At 35.9% G+C, this 13002-nt stretch overlaps 1 protein-coding gene across 12 annotated transcripts in view; it reads right to left on the bottom strand.

Annotated features, from left to right (window-relative positions):
• Positions 1 to 13002, bottom strand: part of RALGAPA2 (Ral GTPase activating protein catalytic subunit alpha 2) — a 137198-nt gene that overhangs the window by 86958 nt on the left and 37238 nt on the right. For 10 of the 12 annotated variants that reach the window (XR_003924527.1, XR_003924528.1, XR_003924529.1 and 7 more), the window contains 8 exons: positions 12718 to 12882; positions 9759 to 9899; positions 6716 to 6838; positions 6088 to 6185; positions 3405 to 3495; positions 3064 to 3240; positions 744 to 937; positions 175 to 273 (listed from right to left, as the gene is read on the bottom strand). Coding sequence is in view for 8 of the 12 variants with exons in the window: in XM_030021849.1 (XP_029877709.1) it covers positions 175 to 273; positions 744 to 937; positions 3064 to 3240; positions 3405 to 3495; positions 6088 to 6185; positions 6716 to 6838; positions 9759 to 9899; positions 12718 to 12882 (1088 nt within the window). In the remaining 4 variants the exon portion in view is untranslated. The remainder of the gene's footprint in view (positions 1 to 174; positions 274 to 743; positions 938 to 3063; positions 3241 to 3404; positions 3496 to 6087; positions 6186 to 6715; positions 6839 to 9758; positions 9900 to 12717; positions 12883 to 13002) is intronic. The other 2 variants (XM_030021851.1, XM_030021855.1) reach the window with 1 other exon arrangement.

Genomic DNA, 13002 nt, shown 5'->3' with positions numbered 1-13002 from the left:
ATCTGTTTCATGTATTTATTAAAACAGATTTAAGTCCAAATAGCCTTTCGAAGGTATTTCGTCTTCTTAGCCAGCAGTGATCATAAAAATTAAAAATAACACAACTAACATACACGAATTCTGTACTGATATAGAAGAAAATACTAATGTGTGAAAACTTTAGAAATAACTTACCTTGAACAACCATGATGCAAATATTCTGAGAGGAGGGATCAAGACAGGAGGAGAGGGAGTAGACTGATTGTCCACGCTTATAGCAAGGTTGTCCCGTATCTAATATTTTTAAAAGAAGAGAGTTAATAAAACTGATAAAGAGCATTAATAAACTATTTCATATTATTACTTTTTCATTTTATTTACTTTAAAGGCACTACACCCTGCGCTATACTCTAAGCCAAAACTACCAGGAAAGCTTGTTCTATAGTACTTCCCCACAGCCTAAGCAAATATTACCATTTGAGGTCATACCGTGGGCTTTTACACCAAATACCAGTGTTTGCGGTATTCTATTCTATACTTCTATTTTCCTTGCTACTGTTCCCTCACCCCATTTAAATTAACCAATCTAAGTTTTCTTGTCATGGAACAGGAACATTCTCTATTAGGGATACCTACTAGAAATCAAACAAGATTATCTTTCTTTATGGCAGAATCCTCCAAATCTCATGCTTGTGTTCCAGATGCTAATACTTTACAAGAAAAGAAAAATCATTGTAATTAGATGTAAACATCATATACGATACCTTTGCAAGTTTATACCACAACTCATAAAGATACCCAAAAACTTTCGCATGGATTTTAGGTGACTGTATATTGTTCACATCTCCAAGAATTCCCAAGATCCTCCTCCATAGCACAGCAGCAGAATCAGGATGCCAACCGATAAGGCTTCCACCAGCAATTATACTGCAGTCATCAGCAAGGAATTCACTACTGTCTGTAAATTTTAAAAAGTTTAATTTCCATGAATTAGAAATGCAGTGTCAATAAAATAGGAACATTACCCCTCCTAACCATCTTCCATCTCAAAAGTATTCTCTCTCACCAAATAATCTTTTTCATTGCTCAAGCTAGCACATGATTCAAAGAAAAAAATGGCAGAAAATGTAGGCTAAAGGGCCTTCCACATAGAGATGACACAGCTATAGATCAGTTTTGTATCAGACCAACTGCCCCCACTCAAGACTTTTTTTTTTTTAGCAGGGAGGAAAACGCAGTTATGTGGAACACTCGTGTACTCTGAGAGTTTTATTCAATCAATAACTAGCTTTTACAGGTAATATTTCTATTTCTAAAAGTCCTTTCTTTTTTAAGATCACACAGTGTAAAATGACCTGGAAATGGAACTGAACAAAGGAACTAAAAAGTATGCACTACTAGTGAGGAAGATATGCTCAGGCACGGTTATTTATCCAGAAGCAGTTTCTGAGATGGCAGTATGCAAACTGAGAAAGAAAGCAGGGTTTTGTGAAGACTGTCAGGATAATGGAATTAATATGCTTAAACAATAAAAGAAAAATTCCATATTGAAGTGCAAATTTTAATGACAAAAGCTGTTACATTATCTTCTATCAGACCAGGGAAAGCTGCGTAGCAGCCTGCCTGCAGGCAGAATCAGACCTATGGTCCAGCATGGCATCCTGCAGTGCTCAGCAGCCAATGTTTTGAGGAAAGTTGCAGGAAACCTCTATGCAGGCAGAGGGAAATTACTTGTGTCCTTCCAGGGCCCAAAGAAAGTTAGCAAAATAAAAGCCATTTTAGATGCTTTTGTTTGCTTGAATTTATTTTTAAAAAAGCTTTTGGGATTTTTTTTCTTTTTTGCTTTATTTGTTGTAGCATTATGAATTCCCAAAGCGTTAAAACAGATGTTAGTTATTAAGCACATTAGAGGGATCTTCAACAGATCTATCATCAGGGAAATTGCATCTATGCTGTTCAGTGGTGGTGCATCAGTATGTTTTTTGCCTTACACCATAGACGTTTAAACTGCAAAACAAAGTTTTGTGACTTGGGTGAGAACCAGAAATGCAGTTAAGGGCACATTTGCTCTGTTGGGCAATTATACATTTCTTACCCCATTTTTCTTTTTAGTCTATGTTACCTTTCAGGTTATTTTATGTAATTCTTTCTCTTTGTGCACAACAAAGGAGCAATCTTTGCATCATAGACATAAAGAAAGCAATGAATTTATCATACATAATAATCCTTACCATGTACTGTATCACATGCTACCTCCTATACAACAGCAGTCTGAACTGTTGAACTAGGTGTGCTGGCTCATTAAATTAGAGATATTTCAGAGAAAAAGTGAATATGAAAAAAATATCCTTGAAACTATGTATGTTAGCAAAAATAGCCTGTAAGATAGTTACTGAAATAACATCTGTCTCACATTATTAGATGGGAAGGTACCTTTACAAATTGCAAAGAATCAAAATATTTCAATAAATAATCATGAGCGTTGTATATGTTTAAGATACTATAAATAAAATAAAAAGGTAAAGGACTTTTACTTCCAAATTAACTCTTCTGAGAATGCCACTTATGACATCCTACTGGAGTATAGGCATTGTGTACTTTGAAGTATAAAGAAGGAGGGTAACAGGATTAAGATGACAGAAGTTATCATGAATTAACCAGTTATTTCCTACCAGTCAAAATATATAGTAAGCAATTTCCTTAGACCATTCTGCTATGAAATAAAACCAATTAACTTAAAATTAATTTATTTTACTTGAACACTGGGGCAGGCTAAGAAAGCACAAGTGATCAGCTATCACGACTCAGCTGATTAGTAGTAATTTGACATAATAAGCAACCCAATTATTTTCAACTGTGTGATCATTTTCTGGATCACAATTGATTGGCACCTATATCAGCTTTCATTTGATTATCCAAATTCACTCTGGGCATTCAAAACTCATTTTTGAATGAGCATTATAAACGGAACGTCATGATATATGCCAAACAAAACATACTTTTTATAAGCAAACTGAACTGTATAAACTCCCTTTTTTGAGATAAAAATCTAAAATAGTAAATACATTTTCTGGAGTACAGTACCTGTTAAATTTGCAGTATCTGAAGGACTAAGCTGAAGCCAGCGAGGTGCATCAGGATCCACACAAACATCTGCTGATGCATTAACTTCATGGTCTTCTTCAGAAGCTTGCCAGGGGATAAGTGCGATCTCTACTTCATTATTATAGCCATTGGATGTGTCACTGCTAATGCTTTCACCTAAAGCAAGAAGAATATTAATCAAGATCACAAACCCTGTTTTTAAAGACTACATGCGCAAAGCATTATGAGAAAAGTGTCTAATATATCTGTAACAAGATGAAATTAGGACACTGATTTCAATTGCTACACTTAAGAAAAATACTGTATTATTTGAAACTCACTTTTTTCTCTCTCTCTCTGATTTCCATGTGATTGCTGCAAGTCTACTTTCAAATCTAATTCAGCTGTACTACTGCTTCTTCGTACTAGTACCTTCGGAGAAAAAAAATTAATCTCAGCTTATTACAGTTTTGAGAACTAAATCATATTTTAGCAAATTTGAGATACACACAGTTAGTAGAAATTAATTACAACTCAGTCAAGATATTTTCATGAATATTTAGACTACCCAAATATCTTTAAATGTCTTAAGGAAACCATCATGCTTTCAATTTCAGTCTTTATCCTCCCTTTCTTAAACTCAATTTTATACCAACAAGCAGGACTTTTTATTTACTTTTTTCCACAAATCTGAAATCATTCAGTACTTTTAAAAGTATCAAAAAATCTTTCAGGGAGAAATTAGTAGTCATCTCTTACGTTGGGGCATTACTGTGTTGCAAAACAACCCACACAAAGACACCTGATCTTTTGTTTACCTCCTCCTTCTTTGCCAAATGGATTTTTAGCCTACTTGCTGAAAACTCTTCAGACAATTTTCTGCTTCTAGATGATACTGCTCTGTCCCTAAGCATAATCGTTGTTCTTTACATCTGGCAGATCACCTTCAAATTCACATTTCTTGCAACTCCATGTCATCTATAATAGCAAAACTTAATTTCTGTCAGAAAAATAGAATATGTTTTCCATTGCAAATATGGAACAAAAAGCCCCAGCACCCTACCCCTAGGAGCATACTAGATCTAACTGCTGAAGGAATCTCTACTCTAAAATTCCTCAATTCAGTTAACATTTCTGAAATTCCATTTCGGTATTTGCAATTATTAGTATTACTATTTTTAAATAAATTTCTTGAAGCAATTTCTGATCCACTGGCCAGACATTAATCCATTTGTTCTTTCTGCATATAGCTGTGTCCTGGTTTCAGTTAGGATAGAGTTAACTGTCTTCCTACTAGCTGGTATAGTGCTACATTTGGGTTCAGTATGAGAAGAATGTTGGTAACACACTGATGTTTTCAGTTGTTGCTACCTAATGTTTAGTCTAAAGTCAAGGATTTTTCAGCTTCTCATGCCCAGCCAGCGAGAAAGCTGGAGGGGCACAAGAAGTTGGCACAGGACACAGCCAGGGCAGCTGACCCAAAGTGGCCAACAGGGTATTCCATACCATGTGACGTCCCATCTAGTGTATAAACTGGGGGGAGTTGGCCTGGGGCAGGGAGTCGCTACTCAGGGACTAATAGCTCAGCAGGTGGTGAGCAATTGCATTGGGCATCACTTGTATATTCCAATCCTTTTATTTTTTATTATTGTTGTTGTTGTTGTTATTATTAGTTTCTTCCTTTCTGTTCTATTAAACTGTTCTTATCTCAACCCAAGAGTTTCACTTTTTTTTTTTTCTGATTCTCTCCCCCATCCCACTGGATGGGGGGGAGTGAGCGAGTGGCTGCGTGGTGCTTAGTTCCTGGCTGGGGTTAAACCACAACAATATGAGAAAGCAAATTATTGCCACCGAAGAGACAACTGGCTTGTAGAAATTATTACTATATTATCTAACTTTTTTTTTTTTTTTTTTAACCTGGAGAGAATTGACAATCATTTGCAAGAAATACATGTTTGCTTGTGCTGCCTGATAGATTGTAGAGTGGTCTATCTTCCCTGGCAAATCTGGCTCTTAGTGATCACTGATGACAATATTTCAGTGGGTTGTGATATGAAGTCAAACTGGTTCACATGGTACATTAGCAAGTTATGCAGTGAATATATGGTCAAACTCCAGCTTCCACTTGCAAAAAGGGTGAAAGTGCAATACTGGTAGCAGCCTGGCAGCGTATGCTAGTGAGTATTTTATAACACATACCACTAAAATAGAATGGAGAGCCAGGTTAACTTTTAATTCCCCCAACCACTGAGCTTACTTCTCTCCCTCTCCCCTCTACCATGCAAAGCAGACCAGGTTTTCCTTCCTTTTTGAGACACTTCGTTATTCCTGAAGCAATTAATGAAAGCACTCTGCAGAAAATGTCTGGTCTCTCCTTTCTAGAGCTAAGTGTTAATGGTACTTTAAGTCTAGACATATGGGAGAGCCAAGGTCCAAAGCTGAGATTCAGCTTGAAGTCCTCCATGCTGTACTGCATTGTACTTCCACAATGATGATCAGCCTCAGTCATTTATTATTTCTTTATTCAAAAGTTTATTCAAAAGTTGCATTAAAAATTTATGAAGCTTGCCTGTCCTAACATTAACTTACACAAACATCTTCTATACATAGCTGGTGATACAAATCATGCTGAAGGAAAGCATTTTCCCCACTACTTTAAACCATCAAACATTTATTCCAGTGTACTGTAGCTCTATAATAGCCATGAATTATTTATATTTAAAGAGTTACGAACTTCTTGTTTATATTTAGTATAAAAAAAAAAAAGCACGAAAGTCTTGTATAAAACTAGAATATAGCCAATTACATAAAACTGCATAAGCAACTGGCAAGATCAGGAGACACAGAATGATTATAACAAATAGCATAATGAAAACCTCCAGCTCAATTCCAGATTCCATACTAGAAATGTGATCAATGATTTTTCACACTTTCAGTTGCTAGTTTCTAAACACTAAAAGGCATCTGATTAGAAATAAAACATTGCTAGACTCTTGTTAATCATCACTTTCTATTTTGCCTTACTTGCTCAGCTTCATGTTCCTTCTTTGTATATCCCTTATTTTCCTGAACTGATTTGGAGTCTGAAGGAGTTAAATTATGAGAACTTCCAGTCTTTTTACCTAGAAATTTTAGAAAGTAAACAAGAAATATAGACATTTGTGGGACCAAAGTACATAGCAAATCGTATGGAAATTTCAGTTATGTTTACATGTACACTTCTTATATTTATAGCTAAGTGAAGTAATGCAACATTAAAATGGAATACAAGATGTTTTGAAAAACCCTTTGTAAGCATAACATATTTGCACAATAGGAACAGCAGTAGAACTGTTAACTTGAATATACAAAATTTAAAAGCAAGCCAGATAATAAAAATGTTTAAGTGTTACACAAAATGCATACATTCAAAGGTTTCATTTTTAACTGCCCTGCTTTATAAAAGGTCATGTGCTTCATTTGTGGTCTGTAACTTCTTTAAAATAGTTCTTTCAACAAGATACCAACAATATATTTACTAAGAAAACAAGATAAAAAACATTTTAGAACAGAGGTGGAAACCAAAATAGATAAAAGCGGCATTTATGAGGCTGAACAAGTCTCAACACTTTTTCTTCAGAAGTACAGTATCGCTGTATTTTATCAAAATTACCTTGAAAAAAATCAGATGGGAACTGATCTGTAATATCTGAAGTGCTGCTACTTCGAGTTAGCTGCTGCTCTTGGTCTGCAAATAGGCCTGTTGAATTTTCCAGCTGTTGAGATTCTTCAACTTCTGTTGATTTAATTAAAACACAAAATATTTGCATCACTGCAGAATTATGTACACGTGTGAATTCCTTACCTAAGAAAGCTATATGAAAAAGTGACCCATTCAAATATTTAGAATTCTCAGGTTACCAAGCTAGAATGTAACTCCTGGTTACAGAAGTTACAATTGAAGTTTTATAAAATATCCTTAGAAAAACTGTAAAGTTTAGAGAGAGATGTATGAGCTGTGTAAGTGGTAAAAAGTCTAGAAAAAGCACAGAAATTACTTTGGGGGTTCAGAGTGCACAAGGAAGGGTAGGAGGATGTCATGTGAATAAAGCTATGTTTTTCAGTGCTAGAGACCCAGACTAGACCCTGTTTGTTCTGGAAACAGAAATAATAGAGGAGGCGCAGCAAAACTACTATAAATGCATAGTGCAGAAAAGATGGCTGTGCTTACTGACTTTTTTCCCATAAAGAGGGGAAAGGGAGAATAAAAAAAGGCAAAAATTCAAAGAGAGTAAAAAAAGATCTGAGCTACATATGATTCGGGCTTAGTTTGCGAGGACAAACTGAATCATGCAGCTTTTTTGCTGTAACTGCAAATGAGAAATAAAAAGAGAGGAGAGGCATGAAAATTCAAGTGAGAAAGTAAACTGACATACTGGGGAAGAAGCAACAGGAACTCTTGAGATTAGCTAGCAACACAATGCTTTTAGAAATGCATTTCTCTTAGCATTGGGGGGTGGGTGGGGACAGACAGTAACACTTGGGATCAAGTATGTTCCCATTCAGTAGCAGCACTTTCAGCTATGGCCACAACACTGGTTAATGCCACCTACCATACCTAAGCTAATTGCTAACTCTTTCCCTGGAAAGCTGTCAAAGAGGTGACCCACATCCCCTACCAAAGCTGACCCAACTGAACCACCAGCAGACTGTACAAGGTGTTCGATCTGCACAGCCAATGCTATTTTCCTTTTTTAAAAAATTATGAAAAATGCTGCTGTAGCAACTCTTACGAGAACCCTTGAATTTCTTTTTTTCAATAAAGAACATGGGCTGAATTAGTAACCCTTCCAGATTTCTTTCAGCATATTGTTACATAATATGCACATTATTACAATTGACCAGCTTTCTACTCTCCTCCTCTTGTCTCCTTTCCTCTGCTCTGCTTCCTGTCTGCTCCACAGGCACTGACATTGAGGCTACACTTACTCAGAAATGAGCAAGAAGCACAGCCCCTTGGGGTACAAGATTACAGACCAATATACAGAGATTGCAGCCACAGCCTGCAGGAGGAGGACAGTATGCTCAGTTCATTCAATCTACACTACCAAGTGAGTTTAAATAATACTTAAATACTTAATAAACATTGCGTGTATTTCAGAAAATTATCTCACAAATACACATGTACAAAAACCTAACTGTTCTGGTATTTACTGACCTCAAAGTATCACTGTTGACTTTAAATGTCTTACAGAAAGCAATAAAATAAAATAATAAATTAAATTCACTAGCTAGAACAATTTCAGTGTTACAACTGAAGATAACTCGAGATGAAAAAACACTAAAGATATTTCACGGAATATGAATCCCTAGACAGCCATAATGCACCACATACAAAACTCTTCTTTTCTTGCTACAGCAGCTAATGACTCTGGTTAGGGCTCAAGAGTCAGAAATCCCTCCCAGGAAGCGAAATGTGGGAGGTTAAAGTCCTATTTTCAGAGACTTACTAGCTGGAAACAGAAATAAAAGAAAGTCTGCTAACATGATAGAGAAATCTCACTGCTTCCACCAACACATCTTGGCTAGGTGATAGGATGAATGTCCTACAACAAAGTAGGCTTTGTATTCTCAGGCCATTACATCTGTTTTTCACACCTATGTCTGGGTACCAGTACAGAATTCAGTTCAGAAGTTGTATGCTTAGGGTTTGTTTGAGCTTTATCACAACAGCAAGTTCCACAGGACAAGACTGTATCAAAAGCAGGAAAAAAGTTTACTACACTTTTGAGCAAAAATACACCCACTTCAGTCTAAATAACCACTAAAATGCCCTAATCTGGATTGCTGCCTTTAATTTTTGCATTCCTAGTCCTCAGTATATTTGGTCTGCACTGTATTAAAACTTTAACAACTACTTGGAAACCTTTAATAAATCAAGTAATTCAAAGTGTAAACATGAATAAAGGGATTTATTTATTAAGAAATTAAAATAAATTTTACTTTAGTTACTAGGGAATATAAATCTAATTGTAATTCATGGCAGTCTTTAATATTAAAATGAACAAAAACTGCATTGCTTGCAGTACTACAAACATTTTGAGAGAAATCAAACACTATCTGACAACTAAGAGGCACAGACAAATCTTTTAATTTGCTTCTGGAATCAATAATTACAGGAAGAATTCTTTAGAAGAAAAAAAAAAATCCACATTTGTAAGCACCAATTTGTAACTGAGTGTAACATAGATTAAATGAGATTTCTTCTGTAAATTAAACAGCTCCACCAGCCGCATTTCTTTGCCTGCATATTTTGCTTGCACTACCTCATACATTCAAGCATTCAACTAGTTTCTACGGTAGCTCCTTGAAAGGATATTGCTGTCCTCCTTTTCCCTGAAAAGGTTACTTATTTTGACAATGAACCCCATGACAGAATAACAAAAAAGCATTAGAAGTAGCCACTTTTTGCCACCCTTTGTAACTCTGAAAAAGGACAAGATACACTCCTATTAAACTTACTCATCTCTTAATGGCTACCAATATTACTCAACACCATGTTTTTAACAGATCCAATGCACGGGAAACAGAACCAGTGCAAAACATCTCATTCCACGCTACTAAAGAATAATCAACTAGACAGAAAGGGAGTAGACAGACAGCAGTTTAAAAATACAAAGAACATTTATATAAAAGATGACTTTAAAGTACAGTACCTGACAGTCTGTGAGAGCAAGAAGTGTAAGAGATACCAGGTAAAAGAGAGCTCACAGTGTGAAGCAGAAGAGGTACACTTTTAGTAGCTGGCAAAGCCTCATAAAGATGAACACAGTTGCTGATAGACTGGCTTCGCTTAGCTTCCAGGAAAAAATAAAGCAATAATTATGTCAGAAAAAATAATGAAATATTTGGGGTTTTAAATGTCATGATACAATGAAACATAAAGCTTTTGAAAAAAAAAAATAGTTTTACAACATTAAGCCCAGAAGTACTTCCTAGAAGCTGTAAGTTAATAATGTGCAACTCTATTTCACACATTGAAAGTGCAATAATCAGTGGCTTCTGAATCACAGCAGTTTCACAACATGGAGTATTTCATTTTGTCAGTGTATGATTCCTATCTCTGGGCTAATTCGACTTACCCTTTTTTCTTTTCATTGAAGTATCTGTAGCAGTACATACAGCTCAAAAATAAAGAATGGAAAACTTATTCAAATTCCCCTTCACTAGCAGCGCTCCCCCCAAAAACCAGCTACTGCTTTCATTCATTCATCTCTGCTGAAAACAATTCATTTTCATCTGAGAAGTGGGATAGTGTGCTTCTCAAAAATCGATCTGAAGATACAGCTGCCTCTGGTTTTGCTTTTAAAACTTGGCAACCCAGCTGCAGACTGGATAAAGCCCTAGGTACCCTGGTCTGATGGACAGCTGACCCTGCTTTGAGCAGGAGGTGAGCCTTGATGAAGTTCCTTACACCCTGTATTATCCTGTGCACTCTGGTTTTGGGGTACTAAGCCCTGCTTTCCACATTTCTGAACAGGATGATGAAAGGGACACAAGTTACGTGAAAGCTTTTAGAGTTCTTAAGTCACCACAAGGGAAGGTAGAAGATAAGTGCAGTCTGAATACAAATCTTAGTGAATTTCTCTTCAAAATAACAACACTTAAATGGGTTCACTGTTTCTTTGAAAAAGAAAGGCCACCAGAAAAACACTTTCCAAGGTGGCTAACACTCTAGAAGCTGTCTAACATCATTAAAAATTTGGTATTTTATGGCTAATATGCAATTGTCATAAGCTTGAAGTATCCTTTAGAGAAAAACAGCAATTTATCATCAATTGTATTACTAAAAGTTATGCTGAATTACAGAATTCTCTAACAGAAATTTATTAGGGAAAAAAAATATCTTATTCACTGTACAGTTTCTCTTCTTGTACACAGCAATGTCAATGCTAACACTTAGAAGATAGAGGGGAAGAATGAGGAAGCAAAAATACTCAGAAGTAGGGTAGCAGGCAAAAGATTTTCTGCTGTTGCAGAAATACTCTGGCTCTTACTCTTACAACTCTAGATACAAGCAACAGATCAAAAGAAAGTCTTACCTGGAAGCAGGAGATGCTCTGGTATTTTTATGTTGATTTAGGGATTTGTTTTTAAATAGAAGAGGAAGAATATTAGAGATTTAAAAGAAGCCCCCAGTGGGAGACACTTTTCCCAAAATGTTGACTGATAAAAAAAGTCCTCCCATGAACAGCCCTGGCTTCTGTATTACCTTAGGGACTGCTATATTTCATTCTGAAAGATGACACCTCTGAAGGCTTAGTAGCCAAGTTTTGTGTTTCTAAATAATTTTACATTAGAAAAGGGATATACATTTTATATATTTGAAATTATTATTTGTTATAACCACATGTGCAAATATAAAACTTTTTTGCACCTGCTGATTTGGGAGCCATTGATCATCACCAATCCCATGAAAGCCAGAATAATTCTCTTTTTGTACGACCATGAAACACAAAATGAAACTAAGGGCTTTTTACACATGTTCATCCTCCTACCTGACAACCTACTTGCTCCCCACCAAATAAGCTTTTCTTACTAAAGTTAGGAAGTTCCTTTAATTTGAACACACACAACCAAGAAAAGTCATCGCTGATCAATACTTCCAGGTTCTCTCTACTTCCCTGGTGAAAAGTCTAGGGGAGAAATGCTGTAGCAGAAGAAAGAATTCTCTGCTGGAGCACAAATAAGAACTTGCTGAATTTAAAAATAAAACAGACATAAAGAATGAATTGACTCCATTGCCAAAATGTTTTGTGATCTAAGCTGAAGACTGTGGCTTAGTTATGAAGCCTGTAGCCACAAAACCATAATAAATCACCTTCAAATTCTCCTGGTAAGAAACACAACTAATCCATCATGAATGAGGAAGGAGGCTGTGCAGCAAAATATCTCCTACTCAAAAGCAGGAGATTTTCTACAGAGGGTTTTAATCCATAGCCCATTGAATTGGAACACAGAAACATGCTATCATGAAATAAAAAAGAAATCAAATTCAGGCTGCTGAAACGCTTGAAAAATCAGGTATCGGTTCAATGCCTGGGGTCTCAGACATTCCCCCATCATTCCTCACCCCTGTTCTCCCTTCTCCTGTTTTCCTCTTTCCAGAAGTAAACATGAGAGAAAAAAGGAAAAGGAGATGCTATATATACCTCATCATGCTAATAAAAAGAAAGCAAATAAAGCGAGTAAGAAAGGATGAAATTGTTTATTAAATATCTGGTTTACCTTGTGCTCACAGTGAATAGCTAGCTGTATGACAGTTCAGACGCAATATATATCTGTATCTGACTGATGTTAATAAATGCTTTCTTATGAATTGATAAAAATAGGAATGTACTTTACTTCTTTACAAAAAACATAACTTGAACATAACTAACTTGCAATTAAATATAATGTATCTAAAAGCATATATTTAGAATTTTCCAAAATACTTCGATTATTCATTCATACTGGTAGCAGTCAAGACATCCAGACACAGGTACGCAACATCTCTGATTAGGCATTTAATTACTAAGTTGCACGACTTTTGGAAGCAGCCACAACTCAAAGGCAGATTTAAAACTTGAGTGTTACAGAGTGTTTGGGAACATAAGCATTTAGTTATTGTCTAACCTGTTGCTCTCTGACGAACAATATTTCTTGCTTTCTCAACTCCTGGGGCTCCAGAAGTTGTAGCACTTCTGAACCTCATTGGTTCCACAACTTCAGGATGACTTTTCCAACTTAATGAAAAAGATCTTCCCACTACAGCTGTCTTCTGAGGCTCTAAAATGCCACCTTAGAGATAAAGAAAACAAAATTCTCTAGCATTGTATGCTTTGGCACATATTTTTGTTGAAGTATGAATGGATTTACAAGCACTCAGACATGAAAAATATTAATCTTTTAAACAACATA

This window comes from Aquila chrysaetos, chromosome 8, assembly GCF_900496995.4.
Source record: "Aquila chrysaetos chrysaetos chromosome 8, bAquChr1.4, whole genome shotgun sequence".
Lineage (NCBI taxonomy): Eukaryota > Metazoa > Chordata > Aves > Accipitriformes > Accipitridae > Aquila > Aquila chrysaetos.
This window is presented reverse-complemented; position numbering and strand designations above follow the sequence as displayed.